The sequence below is a fragment of the Hirundo rustica genome (genome assembly GCF_015227805.2).
Source record: "Hirundo rustica isolate bHirRus1 chromosome 33 unlocalized genomic scaffold, bHirRus1.pri.v3 SUPER_33_unloc_1, whole genome shotgun sequence".
In the NCBI taxonomy this organism is placed as follows: Eukaryota; Metazoa; Chordata; class Aves; order Passeriformes; family Hirundinidae; genus Hirundo; species Hirundo rustica.
In genome coordinates, this window is record NW_026690190.1 from 148,146 (window position 1) to 159,970 (window position 11,825).

At 46.1% G+C, this 11,825-nt stretch overlaps 1 protein-coding gene across 3 annotated transcripts; it reads left to right on the forward strand.

Moving 5' to 3' along the window:
• Positions 1 to 446: 446 nt before the first annotated feature.
• Positions 447 to 10,644, forward strand: LOC131378780 (putative olfactory receptor 10D4). Of its 3 annotated transcripts, none has more exons than XR_009208702.1 (2): positions 447 to 536; positions 9,802 to 10,644. XR_009208702.1 is itself a non-coding variant. In XM_058424289.1 (2 exons), exons 1-2 carry the CDS (start codon positions 8,336 to 8,338, stop codon positions 10,584 to 10,586), a joined length of 921 nt encoding a protein of 306 aa, XP_058280272.1. In that variant the 5' UTR covers positions 8,217 to 8,335; the 3' UTR covers positions 10,587 to 10,644. The 3 variants fall into 3 exon arrangements, 1 of the variants encoding a protein (XP_058280272.1); XR_009208701.1 differs by lacking the exon at positions 447 to 536 and adding an exon at positions 7,646 to 8,132; XM_058424289.1 differs by lacking the exon at positions 447 to 536 and adding an exon at positions 8,217 to 8,471.
• Positions 10,645 to 11,825: the final 1,181 nt, after the last annotated feature.

Consider the following 11,825-nt stretch of genomic DNA (forward strand, 5'->3'; position numbering starts at 1 on the left):
GAGACATTTCTGGGGCACATTTGGGGCAGTTTTGGGTCTGGGGAGGAAATTCGGAGAGAACTTGAGGGTCTGGAGGACACTTGGGGGAGCCGGACAGGCACTTGGAGGGGCACTTAGGGATTCAGTCGGACAATTCAGGTTCCGGGGGAGCACTTGGGGGTCCAGGGGGCACTTGGAGGTCAGGGAGGGGAATCTGGGGGCCCTTCGAGGTCCGGGCGGGCACTTGAGGGGCTCTGACGGGGCTCTCTGCGGCGCGGGGGATGATGGGAGTTGTAGGCGCGGGTATAACACGGTTCAGTCGGGCCGCGGAGCATCACGGGTGTTCGAGGCGCAGCTCCAATGGCTCTCAGTGAGGCGCGAGGCATGACGGGAGATGAAGTCACGGCTGGAATCGCCCTCTAAGTGAGCCGCCGAGCATGCTGGGAGCTGTAGTCCCGGAAGTGGCTCGATCTGGGCATTTGAGGGTCCGGGAAGGCACTTGGGGGTCACTTTTGCGTCCGAGCCGCGAATTGACGTCCTCGAAGGGAACGTATATGGTTCGGGAGCACTTGGGGGCAGCTTGGGGAGCTGTAACCGGGCTCTTTAGGGCGCGGGGCACGGCAGGAGTTTTAGGCGCGGAACTGTTTTATGAGGGGCTCTGATGCCGAGAGGGATGATAGGAGATGAATTCCCAGGAGTGCCCATAACGGGCATCGATGGGGTTGGAAGCATTCAGGGGATCCGGAGACGTTTTTGCGGGGGTATCGAATGGGCACTGAGGGGACACTTATGGGACACATGGGGTGCGGATACGGGGGGGTGGGTCTGTGGAGCACAGCGCATGACGGGTGTTGTGGTCCCCATTGCAATAAGGCTAAATTGGGCCTCGGGACAATTAATTAATTGTGTGGGAATTGTGGTATTTAGATATAACAATAGCACCTAGTGTTAAAAAGGCCATCAAGAAAAAACAGAGGAGAAAGGTCAGCCCATCATTATGAACAAAACTGGAATTGCAATTTTAAACTCTGGAGCCCAGCAAAACAAGTTACATCAGGTTTATTTTTACCTCAACTTGCCTCAGCTGTAGCATTGAAACAATGAAACCGATTGGCTGGGCAAATAAGTCAATGCTATTTCCATTTTAATTACTGATACAATTACAGATGTTAGTGCTGGTAGACATGCAACCTTATACACATCGATTTTCTCTTACTGGCATATGGACATGGTTGTGAGGAATTTGAAGTATTGTATGATTGTTGTATGAATTTGTCTGACTGTTCAGAATCCATCCACAAACTGACTTATCAAAGAAATATGGGTATTGTTCTAGTATTGATACCCAACTGTGATGGACAAAAACTCTCTAATAGTTTAAAGTTAGAAAGTGTATGTTTATTACAGCCAGGCAGCACGTGGGATATTTCCCTAATTCGCACTGCGAAATTCACAGGTAATTACAAAGCCTTTAATTTACCAAAGTGTTGAATACCCAAAATACAAATACATATTGATACCCCTGTCATGTCCCATTCCTTGCTTTGTATGCTATTTGGCGAAAAAGGCTATTAAGCATGCGTACTTTGTTTCCTAAAATTAGTCAGGGGTCTATTCTGGGGAGGGGTCACCTAAAATGAGGAAGTAAGATGAGTCTTCCTCGTCTTGACCTTTCTACCTTTTCAATGCATTTGTGACAAATGAATCCTTGGTAGGTATAGTTTCCTCTGTTCAATGGGTCCTTTAAGCAGGAAATCTGCAGCTATCTTATGTCCTATTTACCACATTTTGTTTCTCATTACAAGCACAGCTACATAAACATAAAGCTGACAAGCAATGTCATTGTTTGACAAGCAATGAGTTTGTCACTAAATCCAGGATATCTTATCTAAGACCCGGCTTCTGTTAACTGTGAACAAAGCTTGCCTGTCTACTTCAGCTATTTCAGCAACTTATTATCTTAACTTTCCTAAAAATCCCTAATTCTTCAAATTTAATGTCTCATTCCCCACTTCTTCTTTGAAATGAGTAAATTCTTTTACTCAGTATACAGAGTCTTCCTCATCTATCCAAGCCGTGCAGCTAGTGTGTCTCAAGACCAAGCCATACGCCTTTGACAGTGATGTTAAAGCTGCCACTTGTTGCAGCATCTTCTAATTCTAAACAAGTATTACAACAGATAACACTAAACTTACACTGACCGAAATAAGTGACACAACTATAGGGTGGATTAAGGCATTCAATATACTGGTTGCTGTCGGTGACCACCTAAAAGGTACATCCCACTAATGAGACAAACATTACTCAAGCCTTTTAAAAACCCTTTTGATGGTCTCTGTGTCATGGTGTATCATAATTAATATCTTTTTCCCTCCATCTCTAATTTCTTTTAAGATTTCTCTCAATTCGTGATGTTTCACCAATTGAGCAACTAAAGTCAAATTCATTCCTATGGGCACAGGCAGTATCTTCTGCACAGTGGCTAGGTTGGCCTCTATATATTGATGTGATATTACAGGTACCCGATAGGAAAAATCACATCCCTTAATTCTAACAAAATTGCAAAAACAGGAATTGAGTCTCATTCACAATTTGGTTGTCTATCTTTGCAGTGGGGCACACTGTCCTAAGACAGACACAACCTTGTCCTATACACACAAGTGAAATTGTCTGTTTGCCTGGATGCATTTACTACAATAGCTACAACTTTCCACATAATGTCCATAATAACTGTTAGTCCATTTATTTGTTGTTCTGAGTGAGCTTCAGCTTCAGTTCATTATCACCTGGTGTGACCTTCCAAATTCCCTCTGGGGCTTTCTTCACTCGGGAGTGATGGATCCAGGCCTTCCGTTCTTTGATCTTGATTGCAGTGAAGGTAGTGAGGAGCACCTGGAATGGTCCTTCCCACTGTGGTTCTAAGGTTTTTTCTGCAAAAGACTTAACATACACATAATCCCCAGGTTGTACATCATGTACTGGCCCATCTAGTTCTCTGTTTTGAGTCCTAGCCACATATTTACAACAGCGCTTTGGTCGCCTCTCGGGCCTTAGCTGTCCTGGCAGGAAAGGCTTCTGGCCATCCTGAAAAGGTATCAGTTAACACCAATAGGTAACGATACCCTCCCTTCCTGGGCAGTTCTGTAAAATCAATTTGCCACTGTTGCTCAGATCCACAACCTTTCCCAATTTGTCCCACTTTAGGCTTTGGGGTATTTTTAGGGTTAGTTTGGAGGCAAAGACTACACTGACGAGTTACTTGTATCACTGTGCCCTGCAATTTCCTGGCCATGATTCTTTCTTTCAAATGGTTATACAGGGCATCTATTCCCCAGTGTGTTTTCTCATGTTCCCTCTGTACTAATGACCACAACAAATAGGAGGGTACTACAAGTTTCCCTTCTTCTGTTACAGCCCATCCCTCCTGATTATAACTTGCCTTTTCTACCTTGATACGTTTCTTATCTTTCTTATTGTACACTGGCTTACCTTCAATAGAAACTTTTCCATCTGGAATCAATGCTGCCTCAACGGCCTTATCAGGTACCTCACCTTTTGCTGCTTCTTTTGCCTCTCTGTCCGCCAGCATATTCCCTTCTTCCAATTCAGAGCTCACTTTTTGGTGTGCCTTTATGTGCATTACAGCTACTCTCTCAGGTAGTTGTACGGCATCTAATAGCCTCAGTATCTCTTGTGCGTGTTTAATACTCTTGCCTTGTGAATTCAGCAGTCCTCTTTCCTTCCAGATGGCTCCGTGAGCATGAACCACTCCGAATGCATACCTTGAGTCCGGGTAGATGTTGATCTCTTTTCTTCTTGCCAGCTCTAGGGCTCGGATTAAGGCAATTATTTCAGCCTTCTGTGCAGATGTATTAGTTGGCAATGGTCCAGACTCTATTACCTCTCTGCTTGTGGTAACCCCATACCCAGCGTGCCTTCTTCCACTGACGACATAGCTGCTCCCATCAGTAAACCATGTCTCAGCATCCTCAGGCGGGATGTCCTTCAGATCTGGGCGGCTCGAGTCTCCAGGCAATCATGGATCACTGGTTCTCCCATACTCCCACTGAGGAAGGAAGCTGGGTTCACAATGTTAGTTACCACAATTTCAACATCATCTTGTTCAGAAACCTCTGTGGGGAGAGCCAATGTCCCCCTTTTGCCTCAAGGACTGCAGACACTGTGTGAGACACTAGCACAGTCATCTTCTGGCCTAGGGTGAATTTGCGTGCCTCTTGGATGTTTATTTCTACTGCTGCAACTGCTCTGAGGCACCTTGGCCATCCCTTAGCTGCTGTGTCCAGTTGCTTGGAAAGATAGGCCACTGCCCTCCAGTACGGGCCTAAGTTCTGTGCTAATATTCCCAAGGCAATCCCCTGCTTCTCATGAGAAAACAGGAAAAATGGTTTACTCACGTTTGGAAGCCCCAGAGCTGGAGCTGACATAAGGGCCGCCTTTAGCTGGTCGAAGGCTTGGGTGGCATCTTTTGTCCACTGAAGATCTCTGCTCCCTTCCGTGATCAAGGCATACAGAGGTTTAACAAGCAACCCATAGTTATAAATCCACAGTCTGCACCACCCTGTCATGCCTAAAAAGGTTCTTAGTTCTTTCACTGTCTGAGGTTTTGGGGTCTGGCATATTGCTTCCTTGCGATCCTGCCCCAGAGTCCTTTGTCCAGCACTTACTTCGTAACCCAGGTAAATAACTGTTTGCCTCACCATTTGGGCTTTCTTCTGGGATACTCGATACCCCTGCAGGCCTAGAAAGTTTAGGAGGCTTACCGTCCAGTCCACGCATGTCTCCTGGGTCCGGGTAGCTATTAAGAGATCATCCACATACTGGAGTAACTGTCCCTCTCCTGGTGGAGGTTCTCAGGACTCTAAATCCTTGGCAAGCTGTTCCCCAAATATAGTGGGGGAGTTCTTGTACCCCTGCGGTAACACACACCATGCAAGCTGAGTTTTTCTTCCAGTTTTAGGGCTTTCCCACTCGAATGCAAAAATTTTCTGGCTGGCTTCATGGAGAGGGAGGCAAAAGAAAGCATCCTTTAGATCTAGAACAGTAAACCAAGTTAGTTCAGGTGTTAAACGGGTTAACAAGGTGTAGGGATTGGCAACCACTGGATACAAGTCTTCAGTTACCTTGTTAACAGCCCTTAAATCTTGTACTAATCTGTATGACCCATCAGGTTTCTTTACTGGCAGAATAGGAGTATTAAAATCAGATTGACACTCTCTCAGTAGTCCTAGCTGCACAAAGTTCTCAATAATTGGGCTAACCCCTTCTATATCTTCTTTCTTTAGGGGGTATTGTTTAACCCTTACTGGCTGTCCTCCTTCTTTAAGCCTGATTTGCACTGGTAGTGCATTCTTTGCTCTTCCTGGTATATTGGAGGCCCACACTCCTGGAAATACTTGATCCATTATTTTCCTAAAATTTTCCTTTTCACTTGCCACTTCAGTTTCTTTGGTTATTAGCATTAAGCTTAAGAGTTCTACATATTGTTGATCTTTTACCTCCAAACTAATTTCCTCATTTTTTAATATTATTCTTGCTTCCAGCTGCTCTAGCAAATCTCTGCCCAAAAGTGCAGACGGAGCATTAGGCATGTATAAAAATCGATGGATTCTCCATTGTTTCCCCAATTTATACTTCAATGGTTTGCAAAAATAAACTCTTTCAGACTGGCCAGTTGCCCCCTTTACCATAACACAGTCATTGGTTACAGGTATTAGGGCCTTATTCAACACTGAAAATGTTGCCCCTGTGTCTATCAAAAATTTCACTTCTTTTTCTTTGTCCCCCAGTTTAACTATAACCAGAGGGTCCCCTAGGGTAGGGCCCTCCGGTCCCCCTCAGTCTTCCTTTATATGAGCAATTACTCTTTTTTTTTTCTGATCACTTTTTTTTATGTTCATCACCCTTTCTTAATTCTGGGCACTGTTTTTTTCTAGTGACCAAATTTCTTGCAAAATGCACATTGATCTTTTCCTAGTCAAGGTGGTCCTTGTTTTGGTGGACTTTGCCCATGTTTTCTCTTCTCTTTCTTTTACTACTGCTACTAATTTCTTCATCCCTTGTTTATATCCTTTTTTCTGGTTACTAAAAACTTTTTATGCTTTACTAAATACAGTTTCTAAATTCCGACTGTTTGGACCCCGGATCTTTTGGAGTTTCCGCCTGATATCTCCTGTGGCTTGTCCTAAAAATAAATTTATTAATTGCTGCGTTCCTTCATCAGATCCAGGATCCAGGGTGGTGTGTCAGCGCATTGCGTCTCGCAGGTGATCTGGAAATTCAGAAGGTGTTTGAGAGGGGCCCTGTTTGATAGCATATAACACTGACCAGTTTATGGTTTTGGGGATTGCTCTTTCTAGTCCTTTTAATATCAGTTCTTGGTATCTCTTTAACTGCCCTAACTCCTCATCATCATTAGGATCCCAGCCTGGGTCTTGAAGGGGAAATACGTCTTTAACATCCTCCTGTGTTGTCCTACAATCATCCTCAGCCAGATCCCCAGCCACTTTCAAAACTAATTGCTCCTCAGTTTCTGTTAAGGCACCAAGTAGCAGTTGCAGATCTGCCCAATCAGGTGAATGCTGCTTAATCATATCTCAGCACCAAAAAATTCTCAGCTATTTCTGCCAGCTCTGGGCATAAGTTCTGGGCTCTCTGCTTTCTGCACACCATCAATGCCTTTTCTTAGAGAGACCCAACTCCAAACACCAACCGTTTTATGTTCGCAAAGAAAATAGCCAGGGGTCCCTCACGACCCCAAACACACTCCACCAGAAGTTTCAACAAGGTCTCGCTGAAAAATCCTACGGATTTCGGCCGGGACACCACACACAAATCCCTCCGTGAGAAGGAGGTGGGGGGGTAACCCTGATCCCACGCTGCCTCTCCACTCTGTGGTTAAGGACTACACCACCAGGACTTTAAAATATTGCCACACACTCTAGCAACTGCAAGCCTTACAAACAAGCAAAAACGTGGGTTTTTTTTTCTTTAACTAAAACACTCACTCGCAAAAAAAAAAAAACTTCTTAGGGTTTTACAGGGAGTTTAGAGATGCGGCCCCAGGCTGCAGAGCCTGGATTCCCCCGCGGTTACCAGGGAAACAAATCACCCCCTCCCAATTGCTGGGGCTGGCTGAGGCTTCAGACCTACTTACGCCACTCGCTCTTTTTAGCTCAAAAAATAAACAATTTAAACTTACACCAATGTTTTTTTCACCTAACAAATCGTCAGCAAAATCTTGTTGCCAAAAGCACACGCTGTTCAAGCTCACACACAGTCTAATTCCCCTCCAGCACACAATCTGGATACAATACAAACACTTTAAATACTCCCGCTCTTGCAAATGGAAGGATCCCTCTGCTGATCAGGCGGGGAATTCAAAAGGTTTTTACAACTTCAAGCTTGCAAAACTCCTAAAAACACTTACACAGGTTACTAACACACTCCAAAATCACACAAATGAAAACGCTTACACAAACTCCCACAGACCACGATACATACGGTGCACCAATAATTCTTCCACACCTGAAGACACAAACACACAAAACCACGAGACCACAGAACACGGATCCGTTCACACCACACACACCCAGTGGACTCGGGGCCGCAATCGGGATTTTCCGCGACCCACAACGGGACCCTTCGCGTCCCAGCACGGGCTCGCCACACGGATTACGGATTGTCAAGGTGCCTTTGAACCACAAACTGTAACCGGAGCCACCGCTGCTCCTAATACACAACAACAACACCGGTTATTTTACTGCCGCCGCTGCCCCATCACGGGACACGGACTACCAAGTCATCTTTAAACTGCAAGATGACACAACTAAAAAACCCGGTTACTGCTGTCCCCACTACGGGACACGGACTACCAAGGCACCTTTAAACTGCAAGATGACACAACAAAGACAGGTTGCCGCTGTCCCCACTACGGGACACGGACTACCAAGGCACCTTTAAACTGCAAGATGACACAACAAAGACAGGTTGCCGCTGTCCCCACTACGGGACACGGACTACCAAACCACTGATACCAAGCTCCGCAGAGCTGTCACAACTTTTACAAACAAACCCAAGAGGCGTATGTTGTGCACGAGACGTCTCTCAGTGTCTTACCAACCGCCTATACCAAGGTACCTCTTTTCAAATATAAACATACCTTTTGTCCGTAGTTCCAGCAGGTTCTGGTCTTTCCCCGAGTGGTCAGTGGGACCGCAGGAGCCCTCTTCCCAGAAAATTCCGGGTGGGCGCCCAGAGGGGTCCTGGACCTCGCTGGCCCCACGGCCAGAGAGAGCAGTCTCCTGGCTGGCTCGCCAAAATGATTTATTAAAGAAATATGGGTATTGATCTAGTATCGATACCCAACTGTGACGGACAAAAACTCTCTAACAGTTTAAAGTTAGAAAGTGTATGTTTATTACGGCCGGGCAGCACGCGGGATATTTCCCTAATTCGCACTGCGAAATTCACAGGTAATTACAAAGCCTTTTATTTACCAAAGTGTTGAATATCCAAAATACAAATGCATATTCATACCCCTGTCACCTCCAATTCTTCGCTTCGTATGCTAATTGGCAAAAAGGCTATTAAGCATGCGTACTTGTTTCCTAAAATGAGTCGGGGGTCTGTTCTGGGGAGGGGTCACCCAAAATGAGGAAGTAAGATGAGTCTTCCTCGTCCTGACCTTTCTACCTTTTCAATGCATTCGTGACAAATGAATCCTTGGTAGAACTTACAGTTTCTTGTGTTGAACGGGTTCTTTAAGCAGGAAATCTGCAGCTATCTTATGTCCTATTTACCACATTCTGTTTTTCATTACAAGCACAGCTACATAAACACAAAGCTGACAAGCAATGAGTTACTAAATCCGGGACAGCTTATCTATGATCCGGCTTCTGTTAACTGTGAACAAAGCTTACCGATCTACTTCAGCTATTTCAGCAACTTATTATCTTAACTTCCAAAAAAATCCCTAATTCTTCAATTTAATGTCTCAAAATAGCTTCTAAAACTGAGAGATTTGGCAAATCAAAACAGATGATGGATCATGGTTAGATGATTTATTTGAAGGATGGAACTTTGCACCTTGGCTAAAGGAGCTTTGCAAAATAGGTTTATATGTACTGATTGTTATAGTAACAATATTGGTGATTGTGTCTTGTGTGCTTCACTGTGTGCAGCAAATGATAAATAAGGCCATCAAAGAAGTTTTTACAGTTCAAGAAAGAGGGGAAGATGTGAGAAATGGATTCGTAAAGGATTGTCAAAGCCTGGCCGAAAGCTCACATAGTTTTGTAGATCTGTATGCAAACTCTGAGATAAGGTGTGCTGAGTTAGAAAGGCCATGGAATAGAGAAGACATTGTTGAGAGAGAAATTGAACTGGAATCAAGTTACAAACGACAGCCCTGTAAACAGACCAGATATTTTGGAGAATTGGAACTGTGAAAGATGCACTGTAGCCAGATCACATGGGGTAAAATAATAGGTGATTGGTGTTAGAAGCATTAGCAGCATTGGGTGGCAAAAGCTAATAGGCTGAAAAACATTTATAAGGGATTGTAAACAAGAAATAGCTTGGCTTCTGATAGAATGGCATTGAGTTTTATATCTCTTGTGCCTCACCTGTCTACGAGATTGATAAGGGAATAAAATCTTTTTAAAACGCCTCTCAGTTGCCCCATCTCTGTAGAGCTGGGTTTTTCCAACAGAAGAGAAGTAATTTTAAGGGGATCCCAAATAAAATAGCATAGGATTGACCCAAAGTAGTCGGTCCTACTATGTCAATGTCTTCTTTCAACAGTCCACGATGCACAGAGTGAAGAAATGTCCAACAGCAGCTCCATCAGCCACTTCCTCCTGCTGCCATTGGCAGACACACGGCAGCTGCAGCTCCTGCACTTCTGCCTCTTCCTGGGCATCTCCCTGGCTGCCCTCCTGGCCAACGGCCTCATCATCAGCACCGTAGCCTGTGGCCACCTCCTGCACACGCCCATGTTCTTCTTCCTGCTCAACCTGGCCCTCACCGACCTGGGCTCCATCTGCACCACTGTCCCCAAAGCCATGCACAATTCCCTCTGGGACACCACGACCATCTCCTATGAAGGATGTGCTGCACAGCTATTTCTGATTGTATTTTTCATTTCAGCAGGGTATTTTCTTCTCACTGTGATGTGCTATGACCACTACGTGTCCATCTGCAAACCCCTGCCTACGGGACCCTCCTGGGCAGCAGAGCTTGTGCCCACATGGCAGCAGCTGCCTGGGCCAGTGCCTTTCTCAATGCTCTGCTGCACACAGCCAATACATTTTCCCTGCCCTTGTGCCAGGGCAATGCTCTGGGCCAGTTCTTCTGTGAAATCCCACACATCCTCAAGCTCTCCTGCTCCAAATCCTACCTCAGGAACTTGGGCTTCTTGCTGTTGGTGCCTGTTTAACTTTTGGCCATTTTGTTTTCTCCTATGTGCAGATCTTCAGGGCCGTGCTGAGGATCCCCTGAGCAGGGACGGCATAAAGCCTTTTCCACCTGCCTCCCTCACCTGGCTGTGGTCTCCCTGTTTATCAGAACTGCAGCCTTTACCTACCTGAAGCCTCCCTCCATTTCCTCCCCATCCCTGGATCTGTCACTTTCAGTTCTGTTTCTCGGTGATGCCTCCAGCCTGAACCCCCTCATCTATAGCCTGAGGAACCAGGAGCTCAAGGATGCCCTGAGAGAAATGATTATGCATGGTTTTCAGAAGCAATAAACTCTCATTCTTCTTCATAGCTGTTATTATGTAACTCATTTGTGCTCACTCTGTGTCCTGTATTTTTTGCTGCTGACACAGCTGTTACACTTTTGAGAATTTGTTCTCGCATAAATGTTTGACTATACAATTTTTAGTTCAGTGTTTGCCTTTCTAGCAAACCCAGAGACCATATAACCAAGGAATTGTACTACCTATGTGCTTACACAAAATAAATAATTCTGTATTGCCTTGGGTGGCTGACATCTTTCCTCTCTGACTTCTCTGGAGCTGCAGGGTTGGTGCCTATGTGCAGAGGTGGAGGAAAAAAGGGAACCCATGCTCCTCACTGTCAGGGAGCCCCAGGGCTCTTCTTCCATAACCTGCCCTTCCTTCACCTCCACACTCCCCTTCAGAGTCCCTGTGCTGGTTTAAGGCCTCAGGGCTCTGACAGCTCAGTCCCAGTCCTGCTGTGTGACTGCCCAGGAGCTGCAGGCAGGGACAGGCCGTGGGCACTGCTGGGGCAGAGCTGGGCTCTGCAACAGCATTACCATCATGAAAGGGCATCTCCTCAGCGCACAGCCGGAAAGCTTCAGTCCTGTTCCTAATTTGCTCTCAAGGATGTGCCCAGCACAATGCCCTGGAGAGGAAAAGAGCAGTGACCAGCAGTAGTGTGGCACTGTTCAGGGTGGGGCCCCCCAGCAGTGCCCTTGCAAAGCCAGTACTGCTACAGCAGAGGCCTCTCACCCTGGGTCAGAGAAGTTGCTCTTCCCTCTGTGGAGGGACATCAAGCGACTGGTCAGGAGTCTGTGTTTGCAGTGCATGGACAAGACATGGCCCTGAACATCCTGTGTGTGTGAGGGGACATAAACCCAGTGAGCACAAACACCTTCAGCTGTTCCTGGAGTTTCCAGAGTGTGATGTCCCCTGGGAACCCCTGAGTGCAGGGCTGGGATGAGCTCCTGTGCACAGAGTTCCCCCTGTCCATCCCTCCGGCCATGGGGCACCTCAGGCAAGGCAGGGTGACACCTGGAAGGCTGAGATCCCTGCCAGGCTCTGGCAGTGGCAGCAGAGCCCAGATGGACCCTGCCCGTACTGCAAT